This window comes from Sander lucioperca, chromosome 5, assembly GCF_008315115.2.
Source record: "Sander lucioperca isolate FBNREF2018 chromosome 5, SLUC_FBN_1.2, whole genome shotgun sequence".
NCBI lineage: Eukaryota > Metazoa > Chordata > Actinopteri > Perciformes > Percidae > Sander > Sander lucioperca.
The window spans coordinates 30,804,762-30,829,645 of NC_050177.1; the positions used below are offsets into that span (position 1 = coordinate 30,804,762).

Genomic DNA, 24,884 nt, shown 5'->3' on the forward strand with positions numbered 1-24,884 from the left:
GGTCAAACACATCCAGATCTTTTCCTGATGACAGTAAGATGAAGACCAGAGCTGACCACTGAGCAGGAGACAGTTTATCTGTGGAGACACTTCCTGATCTCAGGGACTGTTGGATCTCCTCCACTAGAGAAGCATCATTCAGTTCATTCAGACAGTGGAACAGATTGATGCTTCTCTCTGCAGACAGATTCTCACTGATCTTTGTCTTGATGTACTTGACTGTTTTCTGATTGGTCTCTGAGCTACTTCCTGTCTGTGTCATCAGGCCTCGTAGGAGATTCTGATTGGTCTGCAGTGAAAGACCCAGGAGGAAGCGAAGGAACAAGTCCAGGTGTCCATTTGGACTCTGTAAGGCCTTGTCCACAGCACTCTGGTAGAAACGTGTTGATTTGTCTCTGAACACTTCAGACCACCACGATGTTGTTTGTTCTTCTGACAGCAGGTTGACTCCAGAGTTGATGAATGTCAGATGGACATGAAGAGCAGCCAGAAACTCCTGAACACTCAGATGGACGAAGCAGAACACCTTGTCCTGGTACAGTCCTCTCTCCTCTTTAAAGATCTGTGTGAACACTCCTGAGTACACTGAGGCTGATCTGATATTGATGCTACACTCTGTCAGGTCGGATTCATAGAAGATCAGGTTGCCTTTCTGCAGCTGCTCAAAAGCCAGTTTTCCCAGAGACACGATCATCTTCTTTGTCTCTTTATTCCAGTTTGAATCGGTCCCAGCTCCTCCACCATATTTTATGTTCTTCAGTTTGGACTGAACCACCAGGAAGTGGATGTACATCTCAGTCAGGGTCTTGGGCAGCTCTCCTCCCTCTCTGGTCTTCAACACGTCCTCCAGAACTGTAGCAGTGATCCAGCAGAAGACTGGGATGTGGCACATGATGTGGAGGCTTCGTGATGTCTTGATGTGGGAGATGATTCTGCTTTCCTGCTTCTTGTCTCTGTATCTCTTACTGAAGTACTCCTCCTTCTGTGGGTCAGTGAACCCTCTGACCTCTGTCACCATGTCAACACACTCAGCAGGGATCTGATTGGCTGCAGCAGGTCGTGTGGTTATCCAGAGGTGAGCAGAGGGAAGCAGATTCCCTCTGATAAGGTTTGTCAGCAGCACACCCACTGAGGTGGACTCTGTAACATCAGTCAGGATCTCAGTGTTGAGGAAGTCCAGAGGAAGTCGACACTCATCCAGACCGTCAAAGATGAACACAACCTGGAACTCTTCAAACCTGCAGATTCCTGCTTCTTTAGTTTCACTGAAGAAGTGATCAACAAGTTCCACCAAGCTGTACTTTTTCTCTTTCACCATGTTCAGCTCTCTGAAAGTGAAAGGAAATATGAACTGGATGTCCTGGTTGGCTTTACCTTCAGCCCAGTCCAGAGTGAACTTCTGTGTTAAGACTGTTTTCCCGATGCCAGCCACTCCCTTAGTCATCACTGTTCTGATTGGTTCATCTCTTCCAGGTGGGGCTTTAAAGATGTCTTCTCGTCTGATTGTTGTTTCTGGTCTGTCTGGTTTTCTGGAAGCTGTTTCAATCTGTCTGACCTCATGTTCATCATTGACCTCTGCAGTCCCTCCCTCCATGATGTAGATCTCTGTGAACATCTGATTCAGAAGGGCTGGGTTTCCTGCTTTAGCAATCCCCTCAAACACACACTGGAACTTCTTGTTTAGGTTAGTCTTGAGTTTACGTTTACAAACTCCAGCAGAACTTCCTGAATGAATACATAATAAAAAATCTCATTAAGTAATTTTGTAAAGAAAACAGGAACATATTTTGACCCTTCTCTGGAGACATTAGTAAACGTCCCATTAGTCCAGCAAGTTAAATCTTTAGAGAAATCCTCTTACTGCTCTGCAGACGGTCAGCCAGCTCGTCCTGCTTCATTCTCCTCAGGAAGTGCAGTGTGATCTTCAGAAATGCCTCTCTGCTGCTCCTCTGCTCTTCATCCTCATCCTCACCCTCCCCCTGACTCTCTGAGCATTCTGGGTAATCTGGACTCAGAACCTTCTGGATCTTCTTCAGCTCGATCGTCACTAAAGTGCCGATGTTCTCCTCCAGCAGCTGGAACAGAAGATTATACGAATGACACAATCAAACTGAAATCATGGAAGCAAACATCAGATCCATGTTGGACAGACTGACAATCCACTGGTCTGAAAAGTGCAGCATGGAGATTATTGTGAACAGAATAGATGTAAAAGTAGTTGTTGTATATGTACAGACCATAAATATGGAGTCCAGGTGTATTTGATGCTGCTGGGTAGACTGACCACTGGGAACCTCTGAGCTCTCCTGGTCCACTCTGTGGAGGAATCAGGAAGAATTAGCTCACATCATGTCTGTCCACACAGAGGCAAACACAAGGTAATTTTCTGTGACTTAAAGTGTTGATTACAACATTGAGTGAGTCATGAACCCACTCATTGAAACTTGGCCATAAGTGTCCAGACTCAAATGGCAGAAGTCTTCTCATGGTAAATGTTGTCCTGACCCAGGTGACACAAACACTTACCAAGGGTCGCTGGTTCTCCAGGGGGGATGTGCAAATAAAGTTACCCTGGAAGGGGCACTCTGAGGCGCACACATCCCAACCATCCCCCTGGTATTCCCAGTTGGAGAAGAACATTTGGGAAGAATTTTGCCATTCATGATTTTTAGCCTACACTATGGCTATGGGAGATTTAAAATGCTTTTTAATGGGGTTAAAACACCAGATAATATTGGACCAAACCAGGTCCAATATTACATTGAGATCTACAGTTGAAGACTGGTCTTACTGGACAGCTTTCAGATGTGAGAATATACATATATGTGAAGAAGAAATATGCTGAAAATAAATTTCAAAACTTCTCTGGATACATAACAGTTGAAACATGAATCAGCAATATTATAATATTATTAACAGCTTACCTCTTTTCAACAGAGGGTTGCTCTCCTTTAAAGTCAATATAGCGACCATCATTTGACCAGTCGCTCTTAAAGGACACACAGCTGAGTCTGAGTCACAGAGAGTAAGACCAACAGGGATGGAAATTCACTTTTTATTATTCAGAAACAAAAACTGCTGGAGATACAAACAGCAACTAAAACAAGATTAACACAAAGAAGTTCAATAAACTACACAAAAAACTGGGTTAAAAAGTTAAAACACCAGAGAATATATTGGACCAAACCAGATCCAATATTTACCTAAAGTCAAGAGTTGAAGACTGGTTTAACTGGACGACTTTCAGATGTGATAATATAAATATATGTGAAGAAGAAAAATGCTGAAAATAAACTCTAAAAACTTCTCTGGATACATATAAGTTAAAACATGATTCAGCAATATTATAATAATATTATCAGCTTACCTCTTTTCAGCAGAGGGTTGCTCTCCTTTAAAGTCAATATAGCGACCATCATTTGACCAGTCGCTCTTAAAGGACACACAGCTGGGTTCAGGTTCAGGTTCAGGTTCAGGTTCAGGTCCAGGTTCAGGAGACTCTGGTCTCTTCTGGGACCTGATAGAAAAACACATTTATTGAGGGTCACATGTTCAGTTAAAGTCTCCGTGCATAAAATATAATATTAATATGAATATGTCTGTAGGCCTAATTATTAACAATTAAATGCCAATAATGCTTTACTTTCTGTCCAAAACTCAATAAAAATATCTTTTAAAATCAGAATTTAAAATCTAAATATAATATTTCAAAATTTTGTCTAAACAGAAAGATATTTTGAGTGAGACAGGAAATTATTTTACAAAAATATTCTCATTTCAGTCATCAACTACAATAATTTCTTTCCACAAAATTACAACAACCCAGACGGGACGTAGTTCCATCCAATGAGACTCGTTCCAGTTTGCTGGATGTTCACAACTCACCTCAATCTTCTTCTTAACATTTCAATTTCCCTTTCCATTGCAATTCGCTCCTTCTGCCATTCAAGTCTCTCCATCAATCCTCTCTCCTCCATTTCAAGTAGCCTCTCCTCCATTTCTATTCTCTTCCTTACAGGTCTTTTCTTAAAGTAGCGGTGGCTCCATGGACCGGTTAGTCTTCATGGACACACAGCTGGGTTCAGGTTCAGGTCCAGGTTCAGCAGGGTCTGGTCTCTGATGGGTCCTGTTAGAAAGAGAGGAAACCACTTTTTAATCTCCAGTAACAGAAGCTGCTGGAGAAACTAGAAGCTATCAAGCAGGAAATAAAGTCTGAATCTCTTCACTGAATGATTTCTGCTCTCTGCTCATCCTGCTCTGTCATTCATTATCTTTCTGGGAGAACAGGAACATTGGAAAGACTCCAGGACTAATGTCATCTTTCTGTCCTCTAATGGAGACAAGACTCCATTATGACAATCAATCTCACCTTTCTGTCCTGTGTAGACTGTAAAATAATGACATGAAGACACTTCTCCTCTTCCTCCACACATCACTACAACAGTAACAGAGGCATTTAGGTCTCTACATTTTATTCTGAAAGGTTCGTTTTTTGAGAAAACAATTATAAAAAAGGTAAAAAATAGAAACAAGATTTTTGATCATTATTTGTGCTTATTTCTTAGAACTTAATCAGAACAGGTGAAAGTGATTGAAATGTAACAATTTTTTAACTTTGTGTGGGAATAGCAGGTTCAGACAGACAACACACACACACACACACACACACACACACACACACACACACACAGACACACACACATACAGACGCACTGACTACCACAGAGGCACACACACACACACACACACACACACACACACACACAGACACCTACAATCAGACACGCCCACGTACAGACACACACACATACACACATACACACACACACACACACACACACACACACACACACACACACACACACACACACACACACACACACACACAGCAGGCCCAGTTAGGAGGAGGACACAGTTAAGTTTCATAGCACCTACAGTTATTACACTGGGGTCCAGTAGACCTGAACACCTCATATGTAATAGTTATGTGTAGGGGGGGGGGGGGGGGGAGCGTGTGCAGTCATTGAAAATAAGTTATTTTTTATGTTCTTCACAGACAATGAGCCAAGTCCGATGAGTTTGAGTTAGAAGAAATAATAAATAGCATAATTTTTCTTTATTATTAAAATTTAGAGTGTGGTCACATCAACAGATTCTCACTCCCATCTTGTAAAATACAGTCGTTTTGGTCAGGTGGCTTTGTTGTTCTTATTAACGTTGAAAGTCTCCTTTAGCGTCCGCTACGCGCTGTGGGAGGATCCCCTGCCTCTCCCCGTTGCTGGCAGCCCCTCGCCGGCTCTGGGTCGTCTTGGGAAGAACGGGATTCAGGAAAACAAGAACTGGGTTCAGAAAACGGGGATACCATCGGAGTTCACTAAAACGCAGTCTACAAAACCTTGGGAACGTTACGCACGATCACACACATGGTCAAAAGGTTGCGGAAAACTGGGCACATTTTTACGCATGGAAAATCTTTATGAATCCCAACTTTAGCGAGGAATGTTGCGACGGCAAATTTCACCCTGCTTTACGCAACTTTTTCTTGCCTAACAGGTTTTATAAATGAGGCCCCAGGACTAATGCCATCTTTGCACAGAACATTCCTGTCCTGTTTATAAAAATAATGGACATGAAGACACTTCTCCTCATCCACACATCACTACAACAGTAACAGAGGTCTCTACATTTTATTCTGAAAGGTCCCAGAGGAAACAGTAGAGTCCTGTTGTGTCTGACTTTACGCTGGTGGAGACGACGGTTTGTTTTCTGACAGCAGGAGAAAGGAAATAACTAGAGGCCATCTTATGATGGATTCACACCGGCCAAATCAAGCCAGGGGCTTAAAGTTGGCCCTTCCTTACTTCCTCCCCTCCTACTTCCTCCCCCCTTGCTCAGACCCCACCCATCTTCAACTCGGCCTTCATTTAGATCTCAGCTACACAGCTGTAAAGTTTCCTGACTGCAGCCTCACGGTTGTGACAGACAGACGTATAAACACCTAGAAGTGTCTTTTCTGTTGCCTGTTATTGTTATTTCTGTATGTTTCCAGAGGCCTGTACTACGAAGCAGGATTTGGCATTAACGAGGTAACTTCAGGTTTAACCCAGGATTTCCTGTATCACGACGGTGGATCAGTTGTTACCGGGTTAAATCGCCGTGGTAACTTATGCTGAACACCTAACCTGGTCGGGAGCAGGTTATGTTGGAGATTAGAGATCAACCGGTGTTAAAGCACCGCCTACCGACCTATCAATACTCTACTGATAACGGAGTCACCGTTCTTAGAAGATCAGCTGGAGCTCGGGGACGGAGAGAGAGAGAGAGAGAGGGAGAGAGAGAGAGAGAGACAGAGAGAGAGAGAGAGAGAGAGAGAGAGACAGAGAGAGAGACAGAGAGAGAGAGGGAGAGAGAGACAGAGAGAGAGACAGAGAGAGAGAGAGAGAGACAGAGAGAGAGACAGAGAGAGAGACAGAGAGAGAGACAGAGAGAGAGAGAGAGACAGAGAGAGAGAGAGAGACAGAGAGAGAGACAGAGAGAGAGACAGAGAGAGGGAGAGAGGGAGAGAGAGAGAGAGAGAGAGAGAGAGAGAGAGAGAGAGAGAGACAGAGAGAGAAACAGAGAGAGAGAGGTGCGCTCAGAAAATGTAAAACATTTAGAGACAGACAACCCCGTTAACCTTCCCTGATGGATATTTTTATGAAAGATATAGATTTTAATGGGAGGGAATTACGTAGGCTATAGGCTATTTTATATTTTTTTATTTTCTCTGATGATCGCTTACCACTGCCAGGGTTGCAACTGAAATAATAGGCTAAAGCAACGACAGTTTATGGAAAGCCTAAGTGTAATTATGGTCAGATCTTGGTCCTGACTGATGGGGAAGTGATATTGATAAGCGTTGTGATTTACGCATCTACAGCATCGGCTATTTTTTATTGTGTATTTTTTGTTTTAGGAAGCAGCGACTGTATTGCGTTTTGCCTGTAAAACCGTGTCTGTGTCTTTAATATTTATGTAGAATTATAGTTTGCTCTTCTTATATAAAACATGTGGCTCTGGTAGATGTTTGTGATTGGTCGTGCTGTACAAACTCCGTCTCTTTTATGTGAACGCGTGCGTCGCTGGATTGGGAAACCCTGGGTTGATAGAACTAGTTGTTAACCGGCGTCGTGACACAGGTTATGCGGGACCGCGGTGGTTAGGTTAGGTGAAGCCGGATCACTGAAAGAAATCCAGGGCATGTTGATCTTGATCCGTAGTACAGGGCCCTATTTTCAGGTAGAAGGGTTAACAAACTCTGAGTCTAACCCTGATCTCTGAGTTGATTTACCCTGAGATGGAAACTGGTTCAATCAACTCAGAGTAGGTTCACCACCACAATAAAAAGGCAGCATGAATGGAGCCATGATTCTACGATTCACCATGGTAACAATCACAAACAAACGGGTCGGCGGAAATACTCATGCGCACATACAGCGAGTTAAAAAAACAACAACAACACAGCGGCTGCTGCAAAAGAGAATTTGTGTGGGAGAAAATTGCTAAAGTAAATGCATATATTCCAATATAATGTATATCATATTTATCATAAGGATAGCCTAATATTACAGGTGAAGTGGTATTGAACCTATAATCTATTTCATTTAGGTGCAATCCTGCGGACGAAAAAGTCTTAGTCCTACTAATCCCATTCTGAGGCTGCAGCACCATCATTATCAGAATTATAATCCATAATCTTTTATATCAAAGGGTTTACATCATTCACCTGCAATACTGTGGAACTCCTTTTAAAAACGTTTAAAACACGTTTCAGAGTTTCTGACTGATCGACTGGGAAGAAAAACGATACCGCTCAAATAGGAAGTTATCTAAAAATTAAACTGTCGGGGCTCAATATCATCTCCTGACGTATGTTTAACTCTGTGAAGTAAAGCAGCTTCTTCATCAATGGGATTGTAGACAAAAGGAAATGCCATGTTTTGAGAAATAAAATGTTTTATAGTCTGCCTAACACGGTTAATAAACCAACATAATTATTTTTATTCATGCTGATAACAAACTGGTCTAAAATGTGCCTGATACAGACTGAATGAATGAATGAGGAAATGAGAGAGGGCTGAGTCAGAGGGAGGAGACTGAGAGAAGAAAACCTGCTCCCGACCAGGTTAGGTTCACAGACTCAGTTACCATAGTAACTGACTCTGAGGTGAAGTTACCATAGTAACTGACTCTGAGGTGAAGTTACCATAGTAACTGACTCTGAGGTGAAGTTACCTCTCTTTCTGAAACAGAAAACCCAGAGTTTCCCTCATCTCAGGGTTAACAAACTCAGAGTTTTCAGTTCCAGAACAGCTGATATGAGTTGGTTCAATCAACTCAGAGTAGGTTCACGTGCGTGCACCACCACAATAAAAAGGCAGCATGAATGGAGCCATGATACTACGTTTTCACCATGGTAACAACGACAAACAAACGGGTCGGCGGAAATACTCATGCGCACATACAGAGAGTTTGAACATGTATTTCGTTAAAAACAGCGGCTGCTGCTGCAACAGAGAGAGAATTGTTGTGGGAGGAAATTGCTGCTCGAGTCCATGCGTAAGCATTAACAGAGTATGAATTTCATATTTAATCACAGTTAACTTATAATATTACTGGTGAAAACTGGAATTGTATTACACCTATAATTTCATTTGGGTGCAATCCTGCAGGAGAAAAAGTAAGATAGGCTACTACTATATCCCACTCTGAGGCTGCAGCACCATGATCATTAACAGAACTATAATTTATAATCATTTATTTCTTTTTTATGGCTCTCAGTGGTTTGTGTCCAGGGAACAATACAAAAAAAACGTTTAAAAAACGTTTCAGAGCGAGTCACACTTTTCTGACGGCTACAGTGGCTTCACTATTACAGTATGATTACATCACCAATAAAGAAAAATATCGTTTGCAAAAAACGTAATGCGACACAAAGAATCTGCTGGGATGTTAAAGCATGTCCACGATGGTGGATGTTAGTGATATGAGGACGATAAGGTATCTACATATCTGGTGGACTGTGAAAAAATGTGGAAATGAAAATACATTTAGTCAGGACTCAATATCATCTCCCGACGTAAACTCTCTGTGAAGTAATTCAGCTTCTTCATCAACGGGATCGTCGACAAAAGGACATGACATGTTTGAGAAAATAACGTTTTATAATCTGCCTAACAATACGTTTTATTTATTAAGTTTTTATTCATGCAGATAACAAACTGCATTAAAATGTGCCTGATACAGACTGAATGAATGAATGAGGAAATGAGAGAGGGCTGAGTCAGAGGGAGGAGACTGAGAGAAGAAAACCTGCTCCCGACCAGGTTAGGTTCACAGGCTCAGTTACTAACTGAGTCTGAGGTGAAGTTACCATAGTAACTGAGTCTGAGGTGAAGTTACCATAGTAACTGACTCTGAGGTGAAGTTACCATAGTAACTGACTCTGAGGTGAAGTTACCTCTCTTTCTGAAAAAGAAAACCCAGAGTTTCCCTCATCTCAGGGTTAACAAACTCAGAGTTTTCACTAAACCTGCTTTCTGAAACGGACCCCTGGTGTCACCTGTCCTGTGTTTCCTCGTTACCTAGTTTATTTAGCTCCTGTGTTTCCTCGTTACCTAGTTTATTTAGCTCCTGTGTTTCCTCGTTACCTACTTTATTTAGCTCCTGTGTTTCCTCGTTACCTACTTTATTTAACTCCTGTGTTTCCTCGTTACCTAGTTTATTTAGCTCCTGTGTTTCCTCGTTACCTACTTTATTTAGCTCCTGTGTTTCCTCGTTACCTACTTTATTTAGCTCCTGTGTTTCCTCGTTACCTAGTTTATTTAGCTCCTGTGTTTCCTCGTTACCTAGTTTATTTAGCTCCTGTGTTTCCTCGTTACCTAGTTTATTTAGCTCCTGTGTTTCCTCTTTACCTACTTTATTTAGCTCCTGTGTTTCCTCGTTACCTACTTTATTTAGCTCCTGTGTTTCCTCGTTACCTAGTTTATTTAGCTCCTGTGTTTCCTTGTCTGTTGTCAGATCGTTTTGTGTCCTTGTCCTGTCAGTTAGTGTGTGTTCATGTGTGTTTCCCTGTGTCAGCTGAGTAGTTCCTGTTTTTTTTGTACTTCTGTTTTTTGGATTCCCTTTTACCTCTTTTGGAAGTCTTTTGCCTTTTGAAGTCTCAGGACTCCCTGAGTTTATTTTTGTGTTTTTGTTCAATAAAGCCTCGTGTCCAACCTTCTGCCTGCCCTCTCCCTGCGTTTGGGTCCACATCTTCTGACAATTCTAACAGGCAAAGTATTTAAAACCTCCTCTGTAGTAGTTCATGTTACAACATGGAGATTTATCTTCAACACAAGAGTCGTCCAAACTTTCTCAGGAAATAAGAAGAGAAGTAGAAACATTATATTTAACTTTACAGAGCCAGAAACTAACCCTGAAGAGACCAAAGACTAACGTGGTGTTAAAGTATCAAACAGCAACACACACACACACACACACACACACACACACACACACACACACACACACACACACACACACACCCTTTAGAAATGAGTTCAAACACTTTCATTATGTTCAACTTTCCCTGAAACAAAACGAAATTTAAACGGTTTAAATTAAAATATATATATATATATATATATATATATATATATATATATATTAAACGTTACAGACAAGTTAAATTACCTTCAGCTGGAGCTTCACACGGAGAGAAAAAGCTCCGTCACAAACTTTGGGAAGTGAAATTAAACTTTAAACAGGAAACAAGAGGAAACGCCCAGAGAGGGACAGCATCAAACTAACCCAAAGTTCCCAGTTTGTTTTCATCTCTGAGCTGGTGATGATGTCATGGCGCCCTCTGGTGACATCAGCAGGAACTACAAGCAGAGCTCCACCAAACATATTCACACACAGAGGCGGACTTTACCATTAGGCAAAGGTCGGCAATTGCCTTGGGCCCCGAGCTACCTAGGGGCCCCCAAAATGCCCCATTAACTTATGCTTAAGGTTTTTTTTTTTTTTTACTTTTCACAAATTATATTTTTCTAAAACTCCATTTGCGAAAAATGGCATCAAATCATTAGTTTCGCAGACCGGAGGGGGCCCCCCCCACCTCACTACATGATTGGACTATTCCATTATCTCACTTACTGCGCATCTGCGAAAGTGACAAGGCTGTAATGCGCCAAAATACGGAGAAAAAAAAGTGACAGACAGACAGGGTGCATGTGTAGAGTAACAGACAGACAGGGTGCATGTGTAGAGTGACAGACAGACAGGGTGCATGTGTAGAGTAACAGACAGACAGGGTGCATGTGTAGAGTGACAGACAGACAGGGTGCATGTGTAGAGTGACAGACAGTGTACAGAGTAGAGCTACAATGAAGCCAAACTACCCAAGTGGTGCTGAAAAAAGGAGGAAGCGGGAGTAAAGCAAAACGTTTTTAAAAAAAAGTTTTTTGTGATGCCCGCCGCTGACAATGACAACAACGCTACAACCCATGCCACAACCACCATCACGACCGTTAGCACTGCTGCTAGCGAGGAGGAGCTACCTGTTGCTGCCGACAGTGCCAGCCCAGGCTGCTCAAGTGATATTGCTGCTAACGTTATGGATATGGAATCAGTGATAGCAAGATTTGCTGAGGCCGAAGCTCGCAAGGTCAGATTATAGCGCTTTAGACATGACAATACAGACACTCACACACACACACAGACACACACACACACACACACACACACACACACACACACACACACACACACACACACACACACACACACACACACACACAGACACTCACACACTCACTCACTCACACACACACACAGACACTCACTCACACACACACAGACACTCACACACTCACTCACTCACACACACACACAGACACTCACTCACACACACACACACACACACACACACACACACACACACACACACACACACACAGACACTCACACACTCACACACACACACACAGACACTCACACACTCACACACACACACACAGACACTCACTCACTCACACACACACACACAGACACTCACTCACTCACACACACACACACAGACACTCACTCACACACACACAGACACTCACACACTCACACACACACACACACACACACAGACACTCACACACTCACACACACACACACACACACACACACACACACACACACACACACACACACACACACACACACACACACACACACACACACACACACACACACACACACAGACACTCACACACTCACTCACTCACACACACACACAGACACTCACTCACACACACACAGACACTCACACACTCACTCACTCACACACACACACAGACACTCACTCACACACACACACACACACACACACACACACACACACACACACACACACACACACACACAGACACTCACACACTCACACACACACACACAGACACTCACACACTCACACACACACACACAGACACTCACTCACTCACACACACACACACAGACACTCACTCACTCACACACACACACACAGACACTCACTCACACACACACAGACACTCACACACTCACACACACACACACACACACACAGACACTCACACACTCACACACACACACACACACACACACACACACACACACACACACACACACACACACACACACACACACACACACAGACACTCTCACACACACACAGTCTCCTCCCTCTGACACTGTGTCAGAGGGAGGAGACTGAGAGAAACTCGAGGTTTCTTCTCTCTCATTTCCTCATTCATTCATTCAGTCTGTATCAGGCACATTTTAACGCAGTTTGTTATCTGCATGAATAAAAACTTAATACATAAAACTTATTGTTAGGCAGATTATAAAACGTTTTTTTCTCAAACATGTCATGTCCTTTTGTCGACGATCCCGTTGATGAAAAAGCTGTTTTACTTCACAGAGAGTTTACGTCGGGAGATGATATTGAGTCCTGACTAAATGTATTTTCATTTCCACATTTTTTCACAGTCCATCAGATATGTAGATACCTTATCGTCCTCATATCACTAACATCCACCATCGTGGACATGCTTTAACATCCCAGCAGATTCTTTGTGTCGCATTACGTTTTTTGCAAATGGCAGATTTCTTTATTGGTGATCAGATCATACTGTAGGCTAATAGTAAAGCCACTCGTCAGAAAAGTGTGAAGTTTTTTGTATTGTTCCCTGGACACAAACCAGTGAGAGACATAAAAAAGAAATAAATGATTATAAATTATAGTTCTGTTAATGATCATGGTGCTGCAGCCTCAGAGTGGGATATAGTAGTAGCCTATCTTACTTTTTCTCCCGCAGGATTGCACCCAAATGAAATTATAGGTGTAATACAATTCCAGTTTTCACCAGTAAACTGTGATTAAATATGAAATTAATGCTCTGTTAATGCTTACGCGTGGACTCGAGCAGCAATTTCCTCCCACAACAATTCTCTCTCTGTTGCAGCAGCAGCCGCTGTCTTACTTTTTTAACGAAATACATGTTCAAACTCTCTGTATGTGCGCATGAGTATTTCCGCCGACCCGTTTGTTTGTGGTTGTTACCATGGTGAAAACGTAGAGTCATGGCTCCATTCATGCTGCCTTTTTATTGTGGTGGTGCACGCGCGTGAACCTACTCTGAGTTGATTGAACCAACTCATATCAGCTGTTCTGGAACTGAAAACTCAGAGTTTCCATCTCAGGGTAAATCTACTCAGACATCAGGGTTACACTCAGAGTTTGTTAAAGTTTCTACCTGAAACGGACCCCCGAAGTCTAGACATCATTGCTGTGTGAAGACTGCTGAAGAGAAGTTACAAGTAGGACTTTCTTAGAAAAATAAGGATTGACAAAAGGGGGGAAACAAGAGATGTAGAGGGCCCCATGCCTGTGTTTGCCTTGGGCCCCAAAATGACTAAATCCGCCCCTGTTCACACATTAAAACATGTTTACAGATTTTATTAGTTTATCTTCGTTTCAGAGAATTTAATTCTTTAACTCGTGCAAACCCAAACGGTTTAATTCTTCTTATAAACAATGACTTAAGTTATGGTGCACATGATATATATTACAGCCTTTACTATTATTGGATGGAATCAAACTAACGCACATAAAGTGGAACAATAAGCAGAGTCGCCCAATTATTCAGAGAAAGAATTCAGTTTTTGTGGAAATCTAAAATTGAGGAAATAATTTGAGAAGGGCACCTACTGTATAAATACTGTGTGTGTGTGTGTGTGTGTGTGTGTGTGTGTGTGTGTGTGTGTGTGTGTGTGTGTGTGTGTGAGTGTGTGTGTGTGTGTGTGTGTGTGTGTGTGTTTGTCTGTGTGTGTGTGTCTGTGTGTGTGTGTGTGTGTGTGTGTGTGTGTGTGTGTGTGTGTGTCTGTGTGTGTGTGTGTGTGTGTGTGTCTGTGTGTGTATATGTGTGTGTATGTGTGTGTGTGTGTGTGTGTGTGTGAGTCTGTGTGTGTGTCTGTGTGTATGTGTGTGTGTGTGTGTCTGTGTGTGTGTGTGTGTGTGTGTATGTGTATGTGTTTGTGTATGTGTGTGTATGTGTGTGTCTGTGTGTGTGTTTGTCTGTGTGTGTCTGTGTGTGTGTGTGTGTGTGTGTGTGTGTGTGTGTGTGTGTGTGTGTGTGTCTGTGTGTGTGTGTGTGTGTGTGTCTGTGTGACACTGACTCTGGTAAAGACATGTTGAGAGGATGTTGTACATACAGATTGTAAACCTCCTCAAAGCACATTTGGGATTTGTGTTTCTCCGGCTGTATAAAATAAATTGACTTGAAAGTTGCCGTAAATTAATCTGCATAATGTTGTCTGTTGTTTGTTAGTTTGTCTCCAGATAGCGGCCGTTGGGTTCTGATCCGTGAGGGTCGGAGTCGGCGTCCGTGGAGGGAGACGCCATCGCATGTGTTTGTTTCTGAATCAGTTAAATGATATTCTGTATTTTGGGTAAAGATCAGGAAAATTCATGATTCTATGTTGATTTTTGATGTTTGTTGGGTTAGGGTGAAGCCGGAGACTTCAGAGGACGAATCATATTCACACTTTACTGAATTATTCTCCGTGTTTATACGTAGTCATGGATTTCTGTTTCTGGGTTCTCAAACCAAATGCAAAGCAAACTTTTCTCGTGGCGATATTACGTACAAAGTCGACGGAAAGACATTTTTTTTCCCGCCTTTTGGAAGCTTTTTTTCAACATTTTTGACACTTTTCAAAGTTCTTTTGTCAATTTTTTTAAAATGCTATGAAAATCTATTAAAACACCCAAATTCAATGGAAGTAGTGAACTGATCATTTATTTGACTTGTGAAGAGCGTTGTATGGAACCATCATTGTTATTTTCTTTGACAATTTGGTTGAAAGCAAACCCCAAATTTGTGATATAGAAACTTTTTGAGAATGGGTCAGAGCCTGAGGACCCCACAGGAGTCTGGAGGATTTAAACACACAATCCAGTACGGAGCTCTGAAGGGTTCAACAGGAACTAATAAGTTACAATGAAAACTACAGTTATAAGAATACTTTGTTCAGAGTACAGTGTGTGTGTGTGTGTGTGTGTGTGTGTGTGTGTGTGTGTGTGTGTGTGTGTGTGTGTGTGTGTGTCTGTGTGTGTGTGTGTGTGTGTGTGTGTGTTGTTTGGAGCAATAACTCCACCTCTTCATCTGTCCAGACAAAATTGTCAGCTTTTGTTGTTTGCTTTGCGCTACTAGAGAGAGGAGGAATGGGAGGGAGAGAGGAGGAGGAGAGGGGAGGGAGAGAGGAGGAGGAGAGGGAGAGAGGAGGAGAAGAGGGAGAGAGGAGGAGAAGAGGGAGAAAGGAGGAGGAGAGGGAGAAAGGAGGAGAGGGGAGGGAGAGAGGAGGAGAGGGAGAGAGGAGGAGGAGAGGGAGAGAGGAGGAGGAGAGGGAGAGAGGAGGAGGAGAGGGAGAAAGGAGGAGAGGGGAGGGAGAGAGGAGGAGAGGGAGAGAGGAGGAGAGGGGGAGTGGAGGAGGAGGAGAGGAGAGAGAGGAGGAGGGGAGGGAGAGAGGAGGAGAGGGAGAGAGGAGGAGGGGGGGAGAAAGGAGGAGGAGAGGGAGAAAGGAGGAGAGGGGAGGGAGAGAGGAGGAGAGGGTGAGAGGAGGAGGAGAGGGAGAGAGGAGGAGGAGAGGGAGAGAGGAGGAAGAGAGGGTGAGAGGAGAGGGAGAGAGAGGGAGAGAGGAGGAAGAGAGGAGGAGAGGGAGAGAGGAGGAGGAGGAGAGGGAGAGAGAAGGAGGGGGAGAGAGGAGGAGGAGGAGAGAGGAGGAGAGGGAGAGAGGAGGAGAGGGAGAGTGGAGGAGGAGGAGAGGAGAGAGAGGAGGAGGGGAGGGAGAGAGGAGGAGGGGGGGAGGGGAGGAGGGGGGGGGGAGAAAGGAGGAGGAGAGGGAGAAAGGAGGAGAGGGGAGGGAGAGAGGAGGAGAGGGAGAGAGGAGGAGGAGAGGGAGAGAGGAGGAGGAGAGGGAGAAAGGAGGAGAGGGGAGGGAGAGAGGAGGAGAGGGAGAGAGGAGGAGAGGGAGAGTGGAGGAGGAGGAGAGGGAGAGAGAAGGAGGGGGAGAGAGGAGGAGGAGGAGAGAGGAGGAGAGGGAGAGAGGAGGAGAGGGAGAGTGGAGGAGGAGGAGAGGAGAGAGAGGAGGAGGGGAGGGAGAGAGGAGGAGAGGGAGAGAGGAGGAGGGGGGGGAGAAAGGAGGAGAGGGAGAGAGGAGGAGAGGGAGAGTGGAGGAGAGGGAGGGAGGAGGAGAGGAGAGGGAGAGAGGAGGAGGAGAGGGAGAGAGGGAGAGAGGAGGAGGAGAGGGAGAGAGGAGGAGGAGAGGGAGAGAGGAGGAGAGGGAGAGAGGAGGAGGAGAGGGTGAGAGGAGGAGGAGAGGGAGAGAGGGAGAGAGGAGGAGGAGAGGGAGAGAGGAGGAGGAGAGGGAGAGAGGAGGAGGAGAGGGAGAGAGGAGGAGGAGAGGGAGAGAGGAGGGGAGGGAGGAGGAGGAGAGGGTGTAATGGCAGCACAAAGAGTGATGTTACCCTGGTTGTGGGGACATTGATTACAGCCCTGTGGCCAATGATATTTCTGACTCCTTCTTGCTTTTGTGAGGTTGAAACCTGCCTCATCTATGTATATTTATCCATGCAGGATTTCTTCAGCATCCATCTGGAAAACTCTCTGAAATACAGTGAAAGTCTGTTTAGTTCAGGATGGATCTACTCTACAGTCAGTGGACATGTAAAAAGGTCATGTGTGCAGTATGCAACATCACGGTGCTAAAGTGAACAATACATACGTCTTCTTCTGACTCCTTCCATGTTGGTTGAAGGCAGGTGAACTTACCTGCTGCATTTTATACAGCGCTTCAACCTGATTGGTGTGTCTACAATTAACCAATCATGTGTTAGCGTACCTGGTGGCTGTTTAACCACTTGGTTCATTTGAAAGACTTTGCTTTGAAATTGCAAGGAAATGACATCATGATAAATTTCTGTGTCAGAAACATAAAAGTGTGTTTAGTGTTTTGTAAATCAGTGTGTGTGATGTTTAGAAACAGTGTGAAGCTGACATTGTGCTTACAGTTGTGCAGTTGGAAAGTTTTAATTTTAGTGTGTAAGCAATTGAAAAAAAAACCCTGTAAATAACGTCTTGTTGGCAACTTGTTTCATTAATCAAAACTCAGGTTGGGTGACATTTACAGGAACAAGGAAGAGTTTAATTATAGATTATAATCTGTAGCGTGAAACAAAAGGAACAACTCCCTTTGTGGTCCGACAGCCATGTTGGATGGCAGTCGTGGTTATTCGCCTTATTTTCAAACGCGGAAGTAAATATGGGTCGAACTTCCGGTTTGTGTGCGGGACTTCCGTTTCATCGCTTCCCTGGGCAACACTAACACAAAACATTAGCTTAACTAAATTGGTTAACTATGTCGTGGGAACATTTCCAAAAATCGCTTAATAATCCAAATGGCAGGTCAGTGCCACACCCTCAAACTATTCATGAGTGGGAGGATGACATGAAGAAGTGGCCTCAGATCACGTACGAAGACATATTTAATTATTTTGTGTTGTCACTTGGTGCGGATGGGTCTACAATGCACAATTATAAAAGTACAGAGGCGTATCAGTACCTTCACAGTGGAAAAGTTGGGAAGGTGTTAATCAATAACAACATCATCGATGACCTGGTATTTATGAAGGCTGATGTTCAACCAAGCCAAAGCAAGTCTGACGTTCACTCTGCATGGATCCTGACTACATCTACCGGCACTTTTGAGACGGCCGGGTGCTCCTGTGTCGCGGGACAGGGGAAGTCCTGCAGTCACGCAGCGGCGATCTTATGGAAGGTAGGTTAATGAATTGCCTGTTCAGTTGTCTGTTTTACATACAGTCTATGGTTCAGTGTCAAAATATACTAACGTTAGCTGTTGCCCCGTTGTGATTAGATTGTCAGTTTATTTTACAGAGATAGCAGTGCTAAATGTTTGGGATTGAACTAACGTTACAATTTGATATCAAAACGTTAACAGAACTGTTGCCTACCTCATAATGTTTAGGCTTGAAGTTTGAGACATTGTACCAATCTGATGTGTACTCACCGAGCTCTTGATGCAAGTTTGTCACATTAAAATAAGCTAGATTTTAGATTAGATTAAGCTAGATTTACATTGAAGCTTCGAGTTTATTTCTATTTCATACCCAAACAATACAAATAAGTGCTAAAGAGCTGATGAAAACATTGGCTTCTAAAGCATTTGTTAAATAAAATTTAGTATATGACTAACGTTTTTATTTTTTAATTAACAGATCGTGCACCTTTTCCAGATAAGTAAAAGTCTAATCTCTTGTTCATTGATTTTGATCTTGTCATTCAAGTTTGGGTAAATGTAATATTCTGTCAGCACACCACATTTTGGTGAACCACCTCTTCTGTAAGTAAGTTTCTATTTTCACCAATTCTAATTCATACAAGTCTAATCTCGAATGGCAATTTCTTTAATTACATCATCAAGGTAAATTGAAAAATATGGACAGTTTATAGCTGTCCATATTTCCTATATAAGTATTGTGACACCAAGGACTATAATACATTAAAAATATGCAACTGTTCTATTTAAACTTTGTTAAAGGTGCAGTTTGCAGTGTCCAAAGGTCTGACTGGATTGTCCTGCACAGATGAGCAGCGCCACTGGAACTCAGGGACACGGCGTAATTTAGTCCCCAAAAGGTTGAGCAATATATGTTTCAGGCACCACAAAGACAGTTCTGATGTCTCTGAGAACATCCTGCCCATCTCTCCATCTCTACCGCCAACTCCTGCCTACAGCTCACATGAAGCACTGAAGATGAGCTTAGAAGTCGCAAATGTTCCAGTGGGCAGCCTTCTGCACAAATGCATCTCTGCTGAACCAGAGCAAATTCCAGCAGCTCCCACAAAGCTCCAGCAGCCTCATAGTGAACATGGCACGGACATACAGTGCCAGAAATGCATGTCATTTTATGATATGTACATTAAATTAGATGGGGATAAATGTGCCAGTTTGGAGGAGTCCACTAAAATGCAGAGTGCCTCCCACTTGTGGTTTGATGCTCGTAAATTAAGAGTAACTGGTAGCTCTGCAAAAAAGGTCCCCGTGCGTGCATCTACTAAGCCAGATAACTTTCTTAGAGAGCATCTGTTTCCTAGGTTCCACGGGAACACTGCAACCAGGTATGGCCAAGAGAATGAGGAGGTGGCCTATGCGTGGATGGAGAGCTGTGGGTTTGTAGTTGAGAAGAGAGGCACTGTAGTTAGTGTCACAGAACCATGGCTTTCTGCAAGCCCAGATGGCGTGGTTAACTCCACAGAGCTGCTGGAGAATAAATGTCCTGTTCTGGCCAAGAACTGTTCATCTCTGGCTGAAGTGTTTTCCAGCAAGCTCACAGATGTGAAGATGGTGGACGGGGTTCCACAGTTGCAACCAAATGGATCCCGTGGTTACTACCTTCAAGTCCAACTAGGTATGTTTTGTACAAGACTTAGAGAGATACAAGCTGCTTGTCTGGGCTCCATCTGAGAAAGTTGTCATTGATGTGCCATTTGATTTGGAGTATTGTTCACAAGTTCTACCTAAACTCAAGTCCTTCTATTTTAGTCACATGCTGCCAAGGATTGTAGATGAGTTTCTGTCAGGCAGACTTACACTGTGCCATAAATATGTACATATGTGTAAATAGGCTCAGGTTCTTTAACCTGCTGTATGGGCATGCCAGACACCAGCTTTCCTGTGTCTGTGTGTGATGATACCTAACTGTTAATAATTGTTCCGCTGACCCTTTGTTAGGCTAGTTCCTTGGTGTTTTACTTTTTATAGCTAGTGCTCGTTTTCGTTTTACACGGGAAGGTGATGTTTTACCATTTTAATAGTAATTGTGATTATAATTAATATGTATAAAATTAAATGGCCTACAAATAATGCCATAAGTGAAATGTTTAAATTTAGTTGTTTTACCATTTTTCAGAGGTGTCAATTCCAGGTTCAGAAAGTAAAAGTCCTGCCGAGTTCATTGGTGGAATAAACACATGGCAGGACTTTTACTTTCTGAACCTGGAATTGACACTTCTGCCATTTTAAAGTGAATAATTGTAATTACATTCAATGTAAACAAATGACATGAGTTAATAAATTCCATTAGTAAAATATTGTATCTTTTTGCCAGTTTATGTACATAAAATACACTTCTTTAGTTATTTACATGTGGTTAGGGAAACATCCACTCGATTGAAAAAACAGATTGAAAAACTCGATTGAAAAAACAGATTGAAAATTTTAATAATACACAAGTTGGACACAAGTTAAATATGTTTTTTTTTTATCTGTAAACATTTATAGTCTAAAAATAAGTTGATATTATACAATACTTGAAAAGGTGCCAAACACAATAACTATTTTTTTAAAACCTGAGATCCAAAACACATTCTTGTGCAGTATAATTTCATTGGTTTACAGTTTACTGTAAAATAACTAATCAGCAGTGCAGAATAGAGATACCTGAAAAATAAAATGTTAAAGACAAATGATATGTGCAAATCATAGTACAATCAAGGCACTGCAGGGTGTCAAATAATTATTTACAAATATTAAGCTACAGTGGAAATCAGGATCTTTTTGACATGTAAACTTCTATGCTCAATCAGCATCCTCGTGGATGATTTCCCCCTGCATGTTTACAAGGGCTGCACAGATTCTGAGGATTTTGTCCATTTTGTGTGCCAAGTTGATGGGTACAGTCTGGGAGATTATACACTTTGAGCCTCCTGATAACTCTTTCCACATGTATGCGCACATTTGCAATCCTCCTTGTGGCAGTTACATCCTCATCAGACAACTGCCCTCCTTTATGAGTGAACGCTGGTAGAACAAGGTTAACCTTTCTCTCAAACAGCAGATCTCTGATGGTAAAGCCTCTGTTTGCCATCACTTCATCGCCGGGACGAAGATACTCCAGGAAGCCAGACTCCTGAGTGATGAACTTGTCACTACACCTGCCTCCATAAGCAGGAGAAATGAACATAACAAGCCCACACGGGGCAATAGCAACGAAATACTTTATAGTATTGCTGGAATAATAATGGCTGTATGACTCGCCTCTGGAGTCAAGGTTGTGTGGTTTCTGCAGGGTGGTCTCAGTGCAGTCAATGATGCAGGTGGTGTTGGGGAACTTCTCCCTGAAGCACTGAGGCATTGTCTCCCGTGGCAGCCAAGGAATGTAGATTCTCATGTGCTCCTCCATTGTGTCTATCCAGTAGGAGAGGATCCTGCTCACCAACCCCTGGGACACAGCAAAGCGTTCTGCAAGATCACCCTGGAGTAGATTCAACTTAAGTTTCATCATGGTCATCAATATTTGATCCATTACGTGCATCTTAAAGTGTGCTTTATAGAACTGTTCCAGATATTTAAGATGATCAAAAAAGGCACTGAGAGAAAGGCCTGTGTACAACACACAGCTAGTGTCATTCTTCAGGATGGCATGGGCAAGGGGTTCTTCTCCACCACATTGTGTTTCTCTGTCGCATACATGATTCTTCTTTTGTCCTAATATGTAGGTGTGATCCATCAGTGCCTGAACCTCCCACTGAGTGTCAGCATCTTTATGCGTAGGTGACTCTGATTGTGGAACGGCCTGGTCAGCTTCCTCAACACAGTGGCTGTCATCTGCCAAACACAAGACCACATAAGCCCACAACCAGTTTAGCAAACACATAAAGCATACCTAGACTACTTACAACTACGTTAACACCAAGCTAATAGAGCAACACCTGTATTAGTGCTCATTCAAATAATCATATTGCATTACATTGCTTCCAATTTTTACAAATGCCCCGGACTAGCAGGGATGAAAAAAATACAGCTATATCAATAAATATACAGAGAGAACAAACTTAAAAGACAGTTGGCTTTATCTGAGAGCATACAGGTGAAACTCGAAATATAAGAATATGGTGCAAAAGTTCATTTATTTCAGTAATTATACTTAATAGGTGAAACTAATATGTTATATAATGCATGTAATGAGTCTATATAATATATTAGTTTCACCTTTTAAGTTTAATTACTGAAATAAATGAACGTTTGCACCATATTCTATAATTAAACATCCGTTAACTTACCTGTGTCTGCTAACCTCCTGACACGTCTCCTTGGAGTTGTTATTGGGACTTCGTAGCCCAGCCACTTTTCTGGTATCGGGTGGTCTTCTGTAGGTCTTGTGTTCACGAAATGAAAAGAACAAACATACGGTCGCTTCGGTGGTTTCTTCAAATTTAGAGCTTTTAACCACAGGCGAAGGGATTCCTCATTCTTCGGCGGCGGGTAAAGGTTGAAGGGCGCATCGCATCCACATTCAGCTCTCGTACGCGTTCGGTGATTAAAACACTCCTGCTCCAAGTAAATTTTTCTTTTGTACCAGTTATTATGACACCCTCTAACTGCACAAACAATCCCGGTCTTCCTCGAAGCCATAACGATTTCTTAACTTAGTTGTTACGAAGGATTAACCGCTACGGTGAAAAGTGAGTTTAGCTAGCCAGTGAGCGGAAGTGCTTGACCGGAAGTCTCGCACAAAAATCCGTCAACTGCCTGCGTCCGTATTTCCGTTAAAAATACGGTGAATAAAATCTATTAAAACACCCAAATTCAATGAAAGTAGTGAACTGATCATTTATTTGACTTGTGAAGAGCGTTGTATGGAACCATCATTGTTATTTTCTTTGACAATCTGAAAACCCAAATTTCTGATATAGAAACTTTTTGAAGGTCACCCAACTTTTGTATTCATGAAAACAGAAACATTTTAAAATGGATTGTTTGGTGCATATTTTTCCATGTAGCTCTCAGTCTCGACCCTCCTTCGCTACCAGATGGTCTGACCCATGAGTTTGCTGAGGGGGGGGCCCCTGGTGGCTGAAACAGGTAATTGCATTGTTTAAATAATTAGTCGAATAATTACGTCTGGCATGACCAGACATGTTATAAATATCTTAAATAACACGAAACAACTAAATGGTGGTAGGTAATACATCAGATTTCATATACTGAAAATATACTAAAAATATTTCCTGGCTGACGATGGGAGCAGCAGGACACAAAAAACATAAATTACTGTTACACTAGTTTGGACATCTTACCGTACCAAGGTTAATAAGGTTGCAATAAAGGTTTCCTAAATGCCATGTATATACATTTGATGTCAGCTTGATTGCGGGTTTTGTGTAGATTTGGACTTTTATACGTGTTATTCCACGTTGTTTAAACGGCGAGGTAGATCTCCTGATCGCTGGGGATTACTTTTCTTTAGTGTCATTGGATTATGGCAAAATACGGATATTTTTTCTTAATGTGTCTTAACGTTTTATGGTGTGATTGCTCTTTGTTTCTGCGTCTGGAGAGGCATCTCAACAGACTGGAGGTCCAACACTGATTGTTCACTGTTACATTTTAGTTAAATTATCCCGCCACCGTATGTGTATTGCGTTCCAAGACAGCCGCGCCACGATTGGATTTCATAAGGGCGAATTGTTAAATTGTTACAATGTAATTTAAAATCTGCTTTAAAAATAGACGTTTAGATAGATGTTTTGGAATATAATGTTCAGTTTCGGCAGCTTTACCCATATGCTAAAATATACAATGACTGAGGAAGCCTAGTCCATAGCAACCAGTTTGTGTGTTGAATGTTACCCAGTGTAGGAGAGGAGGAGAGGGAGAGAGGAGGAGGGGAGGGAAAGAGAAGGAGGGGAGGGAGAGAGGAGGAGGAGAGGAGAGGGAGACAGGAGGAGGAGAGGGAGAGAGGAGGAGGAGAGGGAGACAGGAGGAGGAGAGGGAGAGAGTGTGCGTCTGTCTGTGTGTGTGTGTGTGTGTGTGTGTGTGTGTGTGTGTGTGTGTGTGTGTGTGTGTGTGTGTGTGTGTATCGTACCAGGATGTAACGTTACTCTCATGAGAGGATGAAAACACTTCACTGGATGAAACCCATCAGGTCAGATAATGTTACATGTGTTGTTTAACAGAGCTAAGCTAGCTAGCTTACATTTGGACTGCTGTTGATGCTCCGTTACTGACTGAAAGATTTAATGACTGTAGACACTGACTACTCATTACACAAGCTGAACATGTTTCCTAAAATATGAAATCCATCCCCCCTCTGTCTTCTTTCCTCACTGATACCAACAGTGAAGTCTTCAACACAAACATATTAATGTGGGAGGGAATCAAACCTCCAACAGACTCAATGAGACAGCTTTTCTGTCCCATTGATGACATGTTACTGCAGTAAAAGTACTAATAGCACAGAGTGAAGT

The 24,884-nt window shown here is 42.6% G+C and overlaps 2 protein-coding genes and 1 pseudogene across 2 annotated transcripts in view; all 3 read right to left on the bottom strand.

The window, feature by feature from the left end:
- LOC116034155 (receptor-interacting serine/threonine-protein kinase 3-like) overlaps window positions 1-24,884 on the bottom strand; it is a 412,721-nt gene that overhangs the window by 39,243 nt on the left and 348,594 nt on the right. The window lies entirely within an intron of this gene.
- LOC118495022 (protein NLRC3-like) lies at window positions 243-2,640 on the bottom strand. Its single transcript, XM_036001120.1, has 5 exons — window positions 2,527-2,640; window positions 1,870-2,075; window positions 1,783-1,796; window positions 1,027-1,710; window positions 243-289 (listed from the first exon to the last, which is right to left on the bottom strand). Exons 1-5 carry the CDS (start codon window positions 2,638-2,640, stop codon window positions 243-245), a joined length of 1,065 nt encoding a protein of 354 aa, XP_035857013.1.
- Window positions 21,156-23,151, bottom strand: LOC118495128 (annotated as a pseudogene).

What these genes read in the sequence shown, in the direction of transcription:
- LOC118495022 (XM_036001120.1), bottom strand. Translation starts at nt 2,640, where the DNA reads ATGTTCTTCTCCAACTGGGAATACCAGGGGGATGGTTGGGATGTGTGC. An exon ending in TGGAGAACCAGCGACCCTTG is followed by an intron (nt 2,076 to 2,526) that starts GTAAGTGTTTGT and finishes CTTCTGTTCCAG; the next exon opens with CTGCTGGAGGAGAACATCGG. An exon ending in CAATCAGATCCCTGCTGAGT is followed by an intron (nt 290 to 1,026) that starts GTGTTGACATGG and finishes CTTTCACTGCAG; the next exon opens with ACCAATCAGAATCTCCTACG.